We start from the raw sequence: 20000 nt of genomic DNA on the forward strand, positions 1-20000 counted from the left end.
CACACCAGTAAAAGGTCAGATGATTCTCGATCCCTGTGTTTACCCGGCTTCTCCTGGTTGCTACTAGCTTCCATGCTAGTCTTTACTCATAGCCTTTTTGAATTTTAGTCAGGGCATGTAGTATTTATTATTTTCATATGTTCTAGCAGTTTCTGCAGTTCTGCCTGTTTTCCATATTTTGTTGAAGGCTTATATCTGTGTATTTCTTTTGAACTATTTTGGATCAACTATTGGCAAACATTGGGACACTTGTTACAACGCAAGATGGGTCCAAAACCTGCTTAGCTCCCAGCACGTGCGGACCCTCAAACTTTTTATGACTTTTTGTTCAAAATTGTGTATGCAAGTGTGAGTCGTACCTCTTAGGTGGATCTTGTTTTCCGGACTGTGCACCAACACTGAACTAACAGAGTCCAAGCTGTCATAGTTACTGCACCCGAGAGGGCCCGTCCTCGTCTCTGTTACCTAGGAAACAAAGGAGAACTTGAGTATGTATGCCGTCCTTTTGCAGCCATAAATGTTTCAAACCATTTCTGTGTTTGCATAGAACATTGAAGAACGGCTGCAGTTTCTACCGTACCACAAACACTTGAAATCCTACAGATGAGCAGAAATAAGGTTCTTACATGATGACAGCATTATCAATTAATCAATCAATCAATCGGGTGACCGGGTTTAAATGAATGCTGAGTGGGTACGGTTCATATGTGAGTCAAGACCAGCAGGGGGATCCTATTGCATGTAGACCAGGGACGTCACCGACTGATGCATAGAGCAGCGGTCCACCCCTGCTCCCGAATTGGAACAGCTAGCGCGTCCTCCGTCGAAACTAATCCGTGGCCACCTGGTATCCTCTCCGTGTAGGAAAAGGTGGCAGAGCAGCAAAGAGAAGCGGCAGAGCAACTGGTCTAAAAATGGGTCTATTTAAGGTTCAAGTTAAAGTACCAATGATTGTCACACACACTCTTGGTGTGGCGAAATTATTCTCTACATTTGACCCATCACCCTTGATCACCCCCTGGGAGGTGAGGGGAGCAGTGGGCAGCAGTGGTGCCACGCCCGGGAATCATTTTTTGGTGATTTAACCCCCAATTCCAACCCTTGATGCTGAGTGCCAAGCAGGGAGGTAATGGCTCCCATTTTTATAGTCTTTGGTATGACTCGGCCGGGGTTTGAACTCACAACCTACCTCAGGGCGGACACTCTAACCACTAGGCCACTGAGTAGGTAAAGGCTAGAGTATACAAATGAGTTTTAAGATGGGACTTAAATGCTTTTTCTGAGGTAGCATCTCAAACTGTTACTGCTAGAACATTCCAGGGTACTGGAGCCCCAATAGAAGACGCTCTATAGCCCAGCTCTGGGAATCACTAATAAGCCGGAGTTCTTCGAATGCAGATTTCTGCCCGGGACTTATGGTACAATACTATCAGCAAGATAGATTGTTTAGTGTTTTATACCTAAGTATCCATCCATCCATTTTCTACCGCTTATTCCGTTCTGGGTCGCGGGGGGCACTGGCGCCTATCTCAGCTACAATTGGGCGAAAGGCGGCGTACACCCTGGACAAGTCGCCACCTCATCACAGGGCCAACACAGATAGACAGACAACATTCACACACTAGGGACCATTTAGTGTTGCCAATCAACCTATCCCCAGGTGCATGTCTTTGGAGGTGGGAGGGGCCTATCCCCAGGTGCATACTTTGAAGGTGGGAGGGGCCTATCCCCAGGTGCATACTTTGAAGGTGGGAGGGGCCTATCCCCAGGTGCATGTCTTTGGAGGTGGGAGGGGCCTATCCCCAGGTGCATACTTTGAAGGTGGGAGGGGCCTATCCCCAGGTGCATACTTTGGAGGTGGGAGGGGCTTATCCCCAGGTGCATGTCTTTGGAGGTGGGAGGGGCCTATCCCCAGGTGCATGTCTTTGGAGGTGGGAGGGGTCTATCCCCAGGTGCATTTCTTTGGAGGGGGGAGGGGCCTATCCCCAGGTGCATGTTTTTGGGGGTGGGAGGGGCCTATCCCCAGGTGCATGTCTTTGGAGGTGGGAGGGGCCTATCCCCAGGTGTATGTCTTTGGAGGTGGGAGGGGCTTATCCCCAGGTGCATGTCTTTGGAGGTGGGAGGGGCCTATCCCCAGGTGCATGTCTTTGGAGGTGGGAGGGGCCTATCCCCAGGTGCATACTTTGAAGCTGGGAGGGGCCTATCCCCAGGTGCATACTTCGAAGGTGGGAGGGGCCTATCCCCAGGTGCATGTCTTTGGAGGGGGGAGGGGCCTATTCCCAGGTGCATACTTTGGAGGTGGGAGGGGCCTATCCCCAGGTGCATACTTTGGAGGTGGGAGGGGCCTATCCCCAGGTGCATGTCTTTGGAGGTGGGAGGGGCCTATCCCCAGGTGCATGTCTTTGGAGGAGGGAGGGGCCTATCCCCAGGTGCATGTTTTTGGGGGTGGGAGGGGCCTATCCCCAGGTGCATGTCTTTGGAGGTGGGAGGGGCCTATCCCCAGGTGCATGTCTTTGGAGGTGGGAGGAAGCCAGAGTACCCGGAGGGAACCCACGCATTCACGGGGAGAACATGCAAACTCCGAGCCCGGGATTGAACCCTGACTACTCAGGACCTTCGTATTGTGAGGCAGATGCACTAACCCCTCTGCCACCGTGAAGCTATACCTAAGTAGGTAAAAGCTTAAAGTCGCATCTTACTGACAGTTACTTTCTCCAACTTGTTTGCATGTGACAACACACGGTACTAAGAATGTTGACGTAACGTGGCTTGCTACTTTTAGGGTGGTTGTCTGTCGACAGGACGTCCGAAGCATAGAAACTTCAATTTTGGGAGTAACTGGTGTGCAGGTGTAGTGGAACATTTCTGTCCTAGGACCTCCAAACTAAATGCATTGGGAGGGACACGACATAAGAGGTCAAGTCAAGGGAGTAGGTTTGATTTTGAGATTGGTGGGGACACAAAAGTGCTCCAAGGCAGCACTCTCATAGTTTACTTATTTTTTATTTTTTTATTTTTTTACATTAGCAATAATAATTTCAGGTCATGCAGATGTTATAAAAGGTGAAGCAACTAAAATGAAAGCAAAGGAGACAACTTGGAAGAGTTCTCATCTTTACTCTTTAGTGTAGGGCTGTAGTGCAAGTGTGCATCATACTGTCCATCAACATAGTCTACTGTCAATCAACATAGTCTACTGTCAATCAACATAGTCTACTGTCAATCAACATAGTCTACTGTCAATCAACATAGCCTACTGTCCATCAACATCTGTGCATCATACTGTCCATCAACATAGTCTACTGTCAATCAACATAGTCTACTGTCAATCAACATAGTCTACTGTCAATCAACATAGTCTACTGTCCATCAACATAGTCAACTGTCCATCAACATAGCCTACTGTCCATCAACATAGCCTACTGTCCATCAACATAGCCTACTGTCCATCAACATAGCCTGCTGTCAATCAACATAGTCTACTGTCCATCAACATAGCCTACTGTCCATCAACATAGCCTACTGTCCATCAACAAGTGTGCATCATACTGTCCATCAACATAGCCTACTGTCCATCAACATAGCCTACTGTCCATCAACATAGCCTACTGTCCATCAACATAGCCTACTGTCCATCAACATAGTCTACTGTCCATCAACAAGTGTGCATCATACTGTCCATCAACATAGCCTACTGTCCATCAACATAGCCTACTGTCCATCAACAAGTGTGCATCATACTGTCAATCAACATAGTCTACTGTCCATCAACAACAGTGCATCATACTGTCCATCAACATAGCCTACTGCCCATCAACAAGTTTGCATCATACTGTCCATCAACATAGCCTACTGTCCATCAACAAATGTGCATCATACTGTCAATCAACATAGTCTACTGTCCATCAACATAGTCTACTGTCCATCAACATAGCCTACTGTACATCAACAAGTGTGCATCATACTGTCCATCAACATAGCCTACAGTCCATCAGCAAGTGTGCATCATACTGTCAATCAACATAGTCTACTGTCCATCAACATAGCCTACTGTCCACCAACAACTGTGCATCATACCGTCAATCAACATAGTCTACTGTCCATCAACATAGCCTACTGTCCATCAACAACTGTGCATCATACTGTCAATCAACATAGTCTACTGTCCATCAACATAGTCTACTGTCCATCAACATAGTCTACTGTCCATCAACATAGCCTACTGTCCATCAACAACTGTGCATCATACTGTCAATCAACATAGTCTACTGTCCATCAACATAGTCTACTGTCCATCAACATAGCCTACTGTACATCAACAAGTGTGCATCATACTGTCCATCAACATAGCCTACAGTCCATCAGCAAGTGTGCATCATACTGTCAATCAACATAGTCTACTGTCCATCAACATAGCCTACTGTCCACCAACAACTGTGCATCATACCGTCAATCAACATAGTCTACTGTCCATCAACATAGCCTACTGTCCATCAACAACTGTGCATCATACTGTCAATCAACATAGTCTACTGTCCATCAACATAGCCTACTGTCCATCAACAACTGTGCATCATACTGTCAATCAACATAGTCTACTGTCCATCAACATAGCCTACTGTCCATCAACATAGCCTACTGTCAATCAACATAGCCTACTGTCCATCAACATAGCCTACTGTCAATCAACATAGCCTACTGTCCATCAACAAGTGTGCATCATACTGTCCATCAACATAGTCTACTGTCCATCAACAAGTGTGCATCATACTGTCCATCAACATGGCCTACTGTCCATCAACAAGTGTGCATCATACTGTCCATCAACATAGTCTACTGTCCATCAACAAGTGTGCATCATACTGTCCATCAACATAGCCTACTGTCCATCAACATAGCCTACTGTCCATCAACAAGTGTGCATTATACTGTCAATCAACATAGTCTACTGTCCATCAACATAGCCTACTGTCCATCAACATAGTCTACTGTCCATCAACATAGCCTACTGTCAATCAACATAGCCTACTGTCCATCAACATAGCCTACTGTCCATCAACATAGCCTACTGTCCATCAACAAGTGTGCATCATACTGTCCATCAACATAGCCTACTGTCCATCAACATAGCCTACTGTCCATCAACAAGTGTGCATCATACTGTCAATCAACATAGTCTACTGTCCATCAACATAGCCTACTGTCCATCAACATAGTCTACTGTCCATCAACATAGCCTACTGTCAATCAACATAGCCTACTGTCCATCAACATAGCCTACTGTCAATCAACATAGCCTACTGTCCATCAACAAGTGTGCATCATACTGTCCATCAACATAGTCTACTGTCCATCAACAAGTGTGCATCATACTGTCCATCAACATGGCCTACTGTCCATCAACAAGTGTGCATCATACTGTCCATCAACATAGTCTACTGTCCATCAACATAGCCTACTGTCCATCAACAAGTGTGCATCATACTGTCCATCAACATAGCCTACTGTCCATCAACATAGCCTACTGTCCATCAACAAGTGTGCATCATACTGTCAATCAACATAGTCTACTGTCCATCAACATAGCCTACTGTCCATCAACATAGTCTACTGTCCATCAACATAGCCTACTGTCAATCAACATAGCCTACTGTCCATCAACATAGCCTACTGTCCATCAACATAGCCTACTGTCCATCAACAAGTGTGCATCATACTGTCCATCAACATAGCCTACTGTCCATCAACAAGTGTGCATCATACTGTCAATCAACATAGTCTACTGTCCATCAACAAGTGTGCATCATACTGTCCATCAACATAGCCTACTGTCCATCAACATAGCCTACTGTCCATCAACAAGTGTGCATCATACTGTCCATCAACATAGCCTACTGTCCATCAACATAGCCTACTGTCCATCAACAAGTGTGCATCATACTGTCCATCAACATAGCTTACTGTCCATCAACAAGTGTGCATCATACTGTCCATCAACATAGCCTACTGTCCATCAACATAGCCTACTGTCCATCAACAAGTGTGCATCATACTGTCCATCAACATAGCCTACTGTCCATCAACAAGTGTGCATCATACTGTCAATCAACATAGTCTACTGTCCATCAACATAGCCTACTGTCCATCAACATAGTCTACTGTCCATCAACATAGCCTACTGTCAATCAACATAGCCTACTGTCCATCAACATAGCCTACTGTCCATCAACATAGCCTACTGTCCATCAACAAGTGTGCATCATACTGTCCATCGACATAGCCTACTGTCCATCAACAAGTGTGCATCATACTGTCCATCAACATAGCCTACTGTCCATCAACAACTGTGCATCATACTGTCAATCAACATAGTCTACTGTCCATCAACATAGCCTACTGTCCATCAACATAGTCTACTGTCCATCAACATAGCCTACTCTCCATCAACAAGTGTGCATCATACTGTCCATCAACATAGCCTACTGTCCATCAACCAGTGTGCATCATACTGTCAATCAACATAGTCTACTGTCCATCAACATAGCCTACTGTCAATCAACATAGCCTACTGTCCATCAACATAGCCTACTGTCCATCAACATAGTCTACTGTCCATCAACATAGTCTACTGTCCATCAACATAGCCTACTGTCCATCAACATAGCCTACTGTCAATCAACATAGCCTACTGTCAATCAACATAGCCTACTGTCCATCAACATAGCCTACTGTCCATCAACATAGCCTACTGTCCATCAACAAGTGTGCATCATACTGTCCATCGACATAGCCTACTGTCCATCAACAAGTGTGCATCATACTGTCCATCAACATAGCCTACTGTCCATCAACAACTGTGCATCATACTGTCAATCAACATAGTCTACTGTCCATCAACATAGCCTACTGTCCATCAACATAGTCTACTGTCCATCAACATAGCCTACTCTCCATCAACAAGTGTGCATCATACTGTCCATCAACATAGCCTACTGTCCATCAACCAGTGTGCATCATACTGTCAATCAACATAGTCTACTGTCCATCAACATAGCCTACTGTCAATCAACATAGCCTACTGTCCATCAACATAGCCTACTGTCCATCAACATAGCCTACTGTCCATCAACATAGTCTACTGTCCATCAACATAGCCTACTGTCCATCAACATAGCCTACTGTCAATCAACATAGCCTACTGTCCATCAACATAGCCTACTGTCCATCAACATAGTCTACTGTCCATCAACATAGCCTACAGTCCATCAACATAGCCTACTGTCCATCAACAAGTGTGCATCATACTGTCAATCAACATAGTCTACTGTCCATCAACATAGCCTACTGTCCATCAACGTAGCCTACTGTCAATCAACATAGCATACTGTCCATCAACATAGCCTACTGTCCATCAACATAGCCTACTGTCAATCAACATAGCCTACTGTCCATCAACATAGCCTACTGTCCATCAACATAGCCTACTGTCCATCAACAAGTGTGCATCATACTGTCCATCAACATAGCCTACTGTCCATCAACAAGTGTGCATCATACTGTCCATCAACATAGCCTACTGTCCATCAACAAGTGTGCATCATACTGTCCATCAACATAGCCTACTGTCCATCAACAAGTGTGCATCATACTGTCCATCAACATAGCCTACTGTCCATCAACAAGTGTGCATCATACTGTCAATCAACATAGTCTACTGTCCATCAACATAGCCTACTGTCCATCAACATAGTCTACTGTCCATCAACATAGCCTACTGTCAATCAACATAGCCTACTGTCCATCAACATAGCCTACTGTCCATCAACATAGCCTACTGTCCATCAACAAGTGTGCATCATACTGTCCATCAACATAGCCTACTGTCCATCAACATAGCCTACTGTCCATCAACATAGTCTACTGTCCATCAACATAGCCTACTGTCCATCAACAAGTGTGCATCATACTGTCCATCAACATAGCCTACTGTCTATCAACAAGTGTGCATCATACTGTCAATCAACATAGTCTACTGTCCATCAACATAGCCTACTGTCAATCAACATAGCTTACTGTCCATCAACATAGCCTACTGTCCATCAACATAGTCTACTGTCCATCAACATAGCCTACTGTCCATCAACATAGCCTACTGTCCATCAACATAGCCTACTGTCCATCAACATAGTCTACTGTCCATCAACATAGCCTACAGTCCATCAACATAGCCTACTGTCCATCAACAAGTGTGCATCATACTGTCCATCAACATAGTCTACTGTCCATCAACATAGCCTACTGTCCATCAACATAGCCTACTGTCCATCAACAACTGTGCATCATACTGTCAATCAACATAGCCTACTGTCCATCAACATAGCCTACTGTCCATCAACAACTGTGCATCATACTGTCCATCAACATAGTCTACTGTCCATCAACATAGCCTACTGTCCATCAACATAGCCTACTGTCCATCAACATAGTCTACTGTCCATCAACATAGTCTACTGTCCATCAACATAGTCTACTGTCCATCAACATAGCCTACTGTCCATCAACAACATCAGAAATACATTCATGCAATACAACATTGTAAATAAACATAAATGAACTGTAATAATCTTTTCCCCAACTTGTGTTTAAATCACTCACAATTTTTCCCTTCAATTACTTCTTTCTATTGCTGCTTTTGTACTGTAAATATGTTTGTCACTAATACTCAAATACAAGCAGGTTAGTGTCCACTGGTTGTTCCTATTGGAAAGAGCCAAACACGTGCCTCCGCCCGTCTGTCACAGAAATGAACTGCTGGCCAAAAATATGTTGATGCATGACAGATACATGAAGGACAATGGCCATAGAGCTTGATGGTACAGTTACTGCCTGAGCAAAAAGGCTTTTACTAAATATGAATATTACTTCATATTAATGAATTATATTTTAGAATTGTAAAATCACATGATCATCTAGTGAGGGTTTATTGTATTTCCACCACTTTAGTATTTTCAAACCGTTGCTCACTTCTACACAAATACATGAAACTAAAAAATCATTTCAAAAATAAAACGGAAAGGTGAAATCCGGCGATCTAATCTAACGCTATATTATAAAAATACAGACGTTTTGTTAACGCTATATTGTAAAAAAATTTTTAAAAAACAATTTACAAACACAAGCTATGGGATGACATAAGAGGAAACGTGACCCCGGAAGTAAATGCGTCATCCCATAGCTTGTGTTTGTAAATTGTTTTTTTAAATTTTTTTTATAATATAGCGTTAACAAAACATCTGTATTTTAATAATATAGCATTATATTTTTATAATATAGCGTTAACAAAACGTCTGCATTATTCATGACCCCGGAAGTAAATGGGGGTGGGGAAGCGTTTTGTAGGGGGGAAGAAATTTGGCGTGACACTCTCGTCCGCTCGCTAGCAACTAGCATGTAGGCTAGCTTTTACAAGCAGAAGGAGTGACAGCGGGGACAGCCGATCACACGTAAGTTAGCATGAAAATGGCAACCAATCAGGGAGCGATATTTAGGTTAGAGGCGGGACTTCTAGCAGAGACGGACATTTAACCCTTTCTGTGCCATAATCATTGACTAAACATCACGGGCAGCGCTTGTATTGATAGTGACTACACAGTAGCGGCTGGATATTGGTAGGGACGTGTCCCTAGCGTCCCTACCCAATTCTACGCCCTTGGGTCAAGTCACCCTGAACATTGGACAGTTACATAAGTTGTTATGTCAAAAATCAGGCCATCAGGTGCGCTCTTACTTAATTCCTTTCATGAGGGTGCACCATCTTTCGTCTCCGGAGACACTGTCTGTAATCATATCCATTAAAATCCAACTTTGTACTATCTGATTATGAGTAATTAGAACTTTCTATTGTTCCTGTTTAAGAGTCGGACTTTTCAACCACATAAAATCGGCGTCACGAACAGGATGAGGCCCCGGGTTAAATCCCCGACATTTCTACTACACAGGTGACAGTAAATGAACCTGATATCACGTAGAGATATCATGCAGAGGTAACCAGGTATACAAAGGACGAGCAGAGACAGTTTCCTGACATGCAGTTGGACAGGACTGTCTGCAACCTCTCTAGCAGTCACTGCCAAGTTGTTCTAGGAACTCAACACAAATAGTTAAGAACAGCTGAATTGTAACCTTTGACAACCCATGAAAGAGTTGCTGACACCTTGCACAGGGGCACTGCGACCATAGTCCGTAAGCAGACTAGAAGGGAAGGACTTTAGCGGGGATTTGAGTAGGAAGTGGTCCGACTCCCTGAGAAAGTCCAGCTAAATAGGTTGAAAAAGAGCGGGGTTGTTTCCGGATGCGTTGAGTATGAATGAGTCATCCGGCATGTTCCGACGCCTCATGCAGTATTTAGTGAGTGAGTGAGTGAGTGATTAGCGGCCATTAGACGTGAGCCAAGCAGACGCGGAGCTGGCAGGCGTGGCGTGTCGGCACAACACTAAGTCGTCTGACAGCGCAAACAAATAAACATCCTTGCTTTCCATACGCTGCCACTGCAGCTGCTCACTGGCTGCTGGCTGGCTGCTCGCTGGCTGCTGGCTGGCTGCTCGCTGGCTGCTCGTTGGCTGCTCGCTGGCTGCTCGCTGGCTGCTCGCTGGCTGCTCGCTGGCTGCTGGCTGGCTGCTCGCTGGCTCCTCGCTGGCTGCTCGCTGGCTGCTCGCTGGCTGCTCGCTGGCTGCTGGCTGGCTGCTCGCTGGCTGCTGGCTGGCTGCTCGCTGGCTGCTGGCTGGCTGCTCGCTGGCTGCTCGCTGGCTGCTCGTTGGCTGCTCGCTGGCTGCTGGCTGGCTGCTCGCTGGCTGCTCGCTGGCTGCTGGCTGGCTGCTCGCTGGCTGCTCGCTGGCTGCTGGCTGGCTGCTCGCTGGCTGCTGGCTGGCTGCTCGCTGGCTGCTCGTTGGCTGCTCGTTGGCTGCTGGCTGGCTGCTCGCTGGCTGCTGGCTGGCTGCTCGCTGGCTGCTCGCAGGCTGCTCGCTGGCTGCTCGTTGGCTGCTCGCTGGCTGCTCGCTGGCTGCTCGTTGGCTGCTCGCTGGCTGCTCGCTGGCTGCTCGCTGGCTGCTCGCTGGCTGCTGGCTGGCTGCTCGCTGGCTGCTGGCTGGCTGCTCGCTGGCTGCTCGCTGGCTGCTCGCTGGCTGCTCGTTGGCTGCTCGCTGGCTGCTCGTTGGCTGCTCGCTGGCTGCTGGCTGGCTGCTCGCTGGCTGCTCGCTGGCTGCTCGCTGGCTGCTGGCTGGCTGCTGGCTGGCTGATGGCTGGCTGCTCGCTGGCTGCTGGCTGGCTGCTGGCTGGCTGCTCGCTGGCTGCTGGCTGGCTGCTGGCTGGCTGCTCGCTGGCTGCTGGCTGGCTGCTCGCTGGCTGCTCGCTGGCTGCTCGCTGGCTGCTGGCTGGCTGCTGGCAGGCTGCTCGCTGGCTGCTCGTTGGCTGCTCGCTGGCTGCTTGCTGGCTGCTCGCTGGCTGCTGGCTGGCTGCTCGCTGGCTGCTGGCTGGCTGCTCGCTGGCTGCTGGCTGGCTGCTCGCTGGCTGCTGGCTGGCTGCTCGCTGGCTGCTGGCTGGCTGCTCGCTGGCTGCTGGCTGGCTGCTCGCTGGCTGCTCGTTGGCTGCTCGCTGGCTGCTTGCTGGCTGCTCGCTGGCTGCTGGCTGGCTGCTCGCTAGCTGCTGGCTGGCTGCTCGCTGGCTGCTGGCTGGCTGCTCGCTGGCTGCTGGCTGCTGGCTGGCTGCTCGCTGGCTGCTCGCTGGCTGCTCGCTGGCTGCAGAGCATCCAAAGTCACCTGAGATTGGAAGGTCTAATTACAAGAGACTAAAACCTGGCGTCACACACGTGCCCATCAAGTCTTTGTCTTTGTACGTCCTCCATTCTCACTTGATATCAATAACTCACCTTCTACTTCACTCTTTTCATTTCAGCCCGCTGGCCTGCTCTAAAAATAGCTCAAATAGCAGCACTTACCAGTGAGCTGCCTCTATTTTTTTACATTTTATTTATTTACTAGCAAGCTGGTCTCTCTTTGCTGGACATTTTTTATTCTAAGAGAGACAAAACTCAAATAGAATTTAAAAATCCAAGAAAATATTTGAAAGACTTGGTCTTCACTTGTTTGAATAAATTCATTTAATTGTTTTACTTTGCTTCTTATAATTTTCAGAAAGACTATTTTAGAGAAAAAATACAACCTTAAAAATGATTTTAGGATTTTTGAAACACATATACCTTTTTACCTTTTAAATTCATTCCTCTTCTTTCCTGACAATTTAAATCAATGTTCAAGTAAATGTATTTATTTTATTGTAAAGAAGAATAAAAAAATTTTTTATCTAATTCTTCATTTTAGCTTCTGTTTTTTCAACAAAGAATATTTGTGAAATATTTCTTCAAACTTATTTTGATTAAAATTCAAAAAAAATATTCTGTCAAATCGAGAAAATCTTTAGAATCAAATTTGGATCTTATTTCAAAGTCTTTGGAATTTATTTAAAAAATGTTGTTCTGGAAAATCTCGAAGAAATAATGATTTGTCTTTGTTATAAATATAGCTTGGTCCAATTTGTTATATATTCTAACAAAGTGCAGATTGGATTTTAACCTATTTAAAACATGTCATCAAAATTCTAAAAATAATCTAAATCAGGAAAAATGACTAATGATTTTCCATAATTTTTTTTTTTAATTGTTTCAAAAAGATTTGAATTAGCTAGTTTTTCTCTTCTTTTTTTCGGTTGAATTTTGAATTTTACAGAGTCGAAATTGAAGATAAACTATGTTTCAAAATTAAATTTAATTTTTTTTCCTGTTTTCTCCTCTTTTAAACCGTTCGATTAAGTGTTTTTTCATCTACAAAAAACCTTGCGTAAAAGGAAAAAAAATGTACGTGTATATATATATATATAAAAGGTTAATTGAGCAAATTGGCTATTTCTGGCAATTCATTTAGGTGTGTATCAAACTGGTAGCCCATGGCATTGATCAGTACCCAAGAAGTATTTCTTGCTTTCCAAAAGGTTGCTGACCCCTGCTGTAGAGAATAAATGTGTGGAAGGTTGTAGAGAAGGTGGATGGTGTAGAGAATAATTGTGTGCAAGATGTCCCGACTGAGGTGAATTAGACTTGGTAATGAGGTTCCTCCCACTCCACTGTGCTGCAGCCACTCCATGCCCACAGACATAGGAGGTCAGAGGTCAAGTGCGGCCCACTCCTCGCTGGCCGAGGAGCAGTTCTGGCAGCAGATTGGGCAGGCTGGTGGATCTGCTGCCATGTATGTCAGTAAAGTGTCAAAGACAAATGTGTGAGTCGTGTTGGAGGCTGTCAACACGCTGAGGAACAACATCTGACTCACGTTGGACGCTGGCTTTGACAACAACATGACATGGAAACTACACAGAGGATATCACTGAACACGTAGTATCATTAGTCAAACTGAACAGAGGATATCACTGAACACATAGGATTATTAGTCAAACTCCACAGAGGATATCACTGAACACATAGTATCATTAGTCAAACTACACGGAGGATATCACTGAACACAGTATCATTAGTCAAACTACACAGAGGATATCACTGAACACGTAGTATCATTAGTCAAACTACACAGAGGATATCACTGAACACATAGTATCATTAGTCAAACTACACAGAGGATATCACTGAACACGTAGTATCATTAGTCAAACTACACGGAGGATATCACTGAACACGTAGTATCATTAGTCAAACTACACAGAGGATATCACTGAACACATTGGATTATTAGTCAAACTACATGGAGGATATCACTGAACACATAGGATTATTAGTCAAACTAGATGGAGGATATCACTGAACACGTAGTATCATTAGTCAAACTACACGGAGGATATCACTGAACACATAGGATTATTAGTCAAACTACACGGAGGATATCACTGAACACGTAGGATTATTAGTCAAACTAGATGGAGGATATCACTGAACACATAGTATCATTAGTCAAACTACACAGAGGATATCACTGAACACGTAGTATCATTAGTCAAACTACACGGAGGATATCACTGAACACGTAGTATCACTAGTCAAACTACACAGAGGATATCACTGAACACGTAGTATCATTAGTCAAACTACACGGAGGATATCACTGAACACGTAGTATCATTAGTCAAACTACACGGAGGACATCACTGAACACATAGGATTATTAGTCAAACTACACAGAGGATATCACTGAACACGTAGTATCATTAGTCAAACTACACGGAGGATATCACTGAACACATAGTATCATTAGTCAAACTACACGGAGGATATCACTGAACACATAGGATTATTAGTCAAACTACACAGAGGATATCACTGAACACATAGGATTATTAGTCAAACTAGATGGAGGATATCACTGAACACATAGTATCATTAGTCAAACTACACAGAGGATATCACTGAACACAGGATTATTAGTCAAAATACACAGAGGATATCACTGAACACGTAGTATCATTAGTCAAACTACATATAGAATATCACTGAACACATAGTATCATTAGTCTAACTACACGGAGGATATCACTGAACACGTAGTATCATTAGTCAAACTACACAGAGGATATCACTGAACACATAGTATCATTAGTCAAACTACACGGAGGATATCACTGAACACGTAGGATTATTAGTCAAACTAGATGGAGGATATCACTGAACACATAGTATCATTAGTCAAACTACACAGAGGATATCACTGAACACGTAGTATCATTAGTCAAACTACACGGAGGATATCACTGAACACGTAGTATCATTAGTCAAACTACACAGAGGATATCACTGAACACGTAGTATCATTAGTCAAACTACACGGAGGATATCACTGAACACGTAGTATCATTAGTCAAACTACACGGAGGACATCACTGAACACATAGGATTATTAGTCAAACTACACGGAGGATATCACTGAACACGTAGTATCATTAGTCAAACTACACGGAGGATATCACTGAACACATAGTATCATTAGTCAAACTACACGGAGGATATCACTGAACACATAGGATTATTAGTCAAACTACACAGAGGATATCACTGAACACATAGGATTATTAGTCAAACTAGATGGAGGATATCACTGAACACATAGTATCATTAGTCAAACTACACAGAGGATATCACTGAACACGTAGTATCATTAGTCAAACTATACGGAGGATATCACTGAACACGTAGTATCATTAGTCAAACTACACAGAGGATATCACTGAACACATAGGATTATTAGTCAAACTCCACAGAGGATATCACTGAACACATAGTATCATTAGTCAAACTACACGGAGGATATCACTGAACACATAGGATTATTAGTCAAACTACACGGAGGATATCACTGAACACATAGGATTATTAATCAAACTACACAGAGGATATCACTGAACACATAGTATCATTAGTCAAACTACACAGAGGATATCACTGAACACATAGGATTATTAGTCAAACTGGATGGAGGATATCACTGAACACGTAGTATCATTAGTCAAACTACACAGAGGATATCACTGAATACATAGTATCATTAGTCAAACTACACATGGGATATCACTGAACACATAGTATCATTAGTCAAACTACACGGAGGATATCACTGAACACGTAGTATCATTAGTCAAACTACACGGAGGATATCACTGAACACGTAGTATCATTAGTCAAACTACACGGAGGATATCACTGAACACGTAGTATCATTAGTCAAACTACACAGAGGATATCACTGAACACATAGTATCATTAGTCAAACTGCACGGAGGATATCACTGAACACATAGGATTATTAGTCAAATTACACAGAGGATATCACTGAACACAGTATCATTAGTCAAACTACACGGAGGATATCACTGAACACATAGGATTACTAGTCAAACTACACAGAGGAAATCACTGAACACATAGTATCATTAGTCAAACTACACGGAGGATATCACTGAACACATAGGATTATTAGTCAAACTACACAGAGGATATCACTGAACACGTAGTATCATTAGTCAAACTACACGGAGGATATCACTGAATGCGTAGTATCATTAGTCAAACTACACGGAGGATATCACTGAACACAGGATTATTAGTCAAACTAGATGGAGGATATCACTGAACACGTAGTATCATTAGTCAAACTACACAGAGGATATCACTGAATACATAGTATCATTAGTCAAACTACACATAGGATATCACTGAACACATAGTATCATTAGTCAAACTACACGGAGGATATCACTGAACACGTAGTATCATTAGTCAAACTACACGGAGGATATCACTGAACACGTAGTATCATTAGTCAAACTACACAGAGGATATCACTGAACACATAGTATCATTAGTCAAACTACACGGAGGATATCACTGAACACGTAGTATCATTAGTCAAACTACACAGAGGATATCACTGAACACGTAGTATCATTAGTCAAACTATACGGAGGATATCACTGAACACGTAGTATCATTAGTCAAACTACACAGAGGATATCACTGAACACATAGGATTATTAGTCAAACTCCACAGAGGATATCACTGAACACATAGTATCATTAGTCAAACTACACGGAGGATATCACTGAACACATAGGATTATTAGTCAAACTACACGGAGGATATCACTGAACACATAGGATTATTAATCAAACTACACAGAGGATATCACTGAACACATAGTATCATTAGTCAAACTACACAGAGGATATCACTGAACACATTGGATTATTAGTCAAACTGGATGGAGGATATCACTGAACACGTAGTATCATTAGTCAAACTACACAGAGGATATCACTGAATACATAGTATCATTAGTCAAACTACACATAGGATATCACTGAACACATAGTATCATTAGTCAAACTACACGGAGGATATCACTGAACACGTAGTATCATTAGTCAAACTACACGGAGGATATCACTGAACACGTAGTATCATTAGTCAAACTACACGGAGGATATCACTGAACACGTAGTATCATTAGTCAAACTACACAGAGGATATCACTGAACACATAGTATCATTAGTCAAACTGCACATAGGATATCACTGAACACATAGTATCATTAGTCAAACTACATAGGATATCACTGAACACGTAGTATCATTAGTCAAACTACACGGAGGATATCACTGAACACATAGGATTATTAGTCAAATTACACAGAGGATATCACTGAACACAGTATCATTAGTCAAACTACACGGAGGATATCACTGAACACATAGGATTACTAGTCAAACTACACAGAGGAAATCACTGAACACATAGTATCATTAGTCAAACTACACGGAGGATATCACTGAACACATAGGATTATTAGTCAAACTACACAGAGGATATCACTGAACACGTAGTATCATTAGTCAAACTACACGGAGGATATCACTGAATGCGTAGTATCATTAGTCAAACTACACGGAGGATATCACTGAACACAGGATTATTAGTCAAACTAGATGGAGGATATCACTGAACACGTAGTATCATTAGTCAAACTACACAGAGGATATCACTGAATACATAGTATCATTAGTCAAACTACACATAGGATATCACTGAACACATAGTATCATTAGTCAAACTACACGGAGGATATCACTGAACACGTAGTATCATTAGTCAAACTACACGGAGGATATCACTGAACACGTAGTATCATTAGTCAAACTACACAGAGGATATCACTGAACACATAGTATCATTAGTCAAACTACACGGAGGATATCACTGAACACGTAGTATCATTAGTCAAACTACACAGAGGATATCACTGAACACATAGTATCATTAGTCAAACTACACAGAGGATATCACTGAACACATAGTATCATTAGTCAAACTACACAGAGGATATCACTGAACACATAGTATCATTAGTCAAACTACACGGAGGATATCACTGAACACATTGGATTATTAGTCAAACTACACGGAGGATATCACTGAACACATAGTATCATTAGTCAAACTACACAGAGGATATCACTGAACACATAGTATCATTAGTCAAACTACACAGAGGATATCACTGAACACATAGTATCATTAGTCAAACTACACAGAGGATATCACTGAACACATAGTATCATTAGTCAAACTACATGGAGGATATCACTGAACACATAGGATTATTAGTCAAACTACACGGAGGATATCACTGAACACGTAGTATCATTAGTCAAACTACACGGAGGATATCACTGAACACATAGTATCATTAGTCAAACTACACGGAGGATATCACTGAACACATAGGATTATTAGTCAAACTACATGGAGGATATCACTTAATAAACACGATTAGTGGTGGAGGTGAAGTGCAACATGGTGAAAGTACAAATACTTTACTCTTTCACAATCTCTCCAACCACAGTAACAATAATATCCAGTGCCGTGACTAACCTCAATTTTCATCAATGAAATGCAACCTTGCACTTTTCTACTGGGCTGCGCAACATCACTGAACTGATTAACAGGGCTGTGCAACATCACTGAACTGATTAACAGGACCGTGCAACATCACTGAACTGATTAACAGGGCTGTGCAACATTAATGCACTGATCTACTGGGCTGTGCAACATCAATGAACTGATTAACAGGACTGTGCAACATCAATGATCTGATTAACAGGGCTGTGCAACATCACTGAACTGATTAACAGGGCTGTGCAACATCAATGAACTGATTAACAGGACTGTGCAACATCAATGAACTGATTAACAGGGCTGTGCAACATCACTGAACTGATTAACAGGGCTGTGCAACATCACTGAACTGGTCTACAGGGCTGTGCAACATCAATGAACTGATTAACAGGGCTGTGCAACATCACTGAACTGATCTACAGGGCTGTGCAACATCAATGAACTGATTAACAGGGCTGTGCAACATCACTGAACTGATCTACAGGGCTGTGCAACATCAATGAACTGATTAACAGGACTGTGCAACATCAATGAACTGATTAACAGGACTGTGCAACTTCAATGAACTGATTAACAGGGCTGTGCAACATCACTGAACTGGTCTACAGGGCTGTGCAACATCACTGAACTGATTAACAGGGCTGTGCAACATCACTGAACTGGTCTACAGGGCTGTGCAACATCAATGAACTGATTAACAGGGCTGTGCAACATCACTGAACTGATCTACAGGGCTGTGCAACATCAATGAACTGATTAACAGGGCTGTGCAACATCACTGAACTGATCTACAGGGCTGTGCAACATCAATGAACTGATTAACAGGACTGTGCAACATCAATGAACTGATTAACAGGACTGTGCAACTTCAATGAACTGATTAACAGGGCTGTGCAACATCACTGAACTGGTCTACAGGGCTGTGCAACATCAATGAACTGATTAACAGGGCTGTGCAACATCACTGAACTGATCTACAGGGCTGTGCAACATCAATGAACTGATTAACAAGGCTGTGCAACATCAATGAATTGATCTACAGGACTGTGCAACATCAATGAACTGATTAACAGGACTGTGCAACATCAATGAACTGATTAACAGGACTGTGCAACATCAATGAACTGATTAACAGGGCTGTGCAACATCACTAAACTGGTCTACAGGGCTGTGCAACATAAATGAACTGATTAACAGGGCTGTGCAACATCACTGAACTGATTAACAGGACCGTGCAACATCACTGAACTGATTAACAGGGCTGTGCAACATTAATGCACTGATCTACTGGGCTGTGCAACATCAATGAACTGATTAACAGGACTGTGCAACATCAATGAACTGATTAACAGGGCTGTGCAACATCACTGAACTGATTAACAGGGCTGTGCAACATCAATGAACTGATTAACAGGACTGTGCAACATCAATGAACTGATTAACAGGGCTGTGCAACATCACTGAACTGATTAATAGGGCTGTGCAACATCACTGAACTG

General features: G+C 43.1%; 1 protein-coding gene across 4 annotated transcripts in view; it reads right to left on the reverse strand.

Annotated features, from left to right (window-relative positions):
* Positions 1 to 20000, reverse strand: part of LOC133545263 (BMP/retinoic acid-inducible neural-specific protein 3-like) — a 1164151-nt gene that overhangs the window by 1052937 nt on the left and 91214 nt on the right. For all 4 annotated transcript variants that reach the window (XM_061890672.1, XM_061890669.1, XM_061890671.1 and 1 more), the window contains exon 5: positions 360 to 465. In XM_061890672.1, coding sequence (XP_061746656.1) covers positions 360 to 465 — 106 coding nt within the window. The remainder of the gene's footprint in view (positions 1 to 359; positions 466 to 20000) is intronic.

This window comes from Nerophis ophidion, linkage group LG28, assembly GCF_033978795.1.
Source record: "Nerophis ophidion isolate RoL-2023_Sa linkage group LG28, RoL_Noph_v1.0, whole genome shotgun sequence".
Classification (NCBI taxonomy): domain Eukaryota; kingdom Metazoa; phylum Chordata; class Actinopteri; order Syngnathiformes; family Syngnathidae; genus Nerophis; species Nerophis ophidion.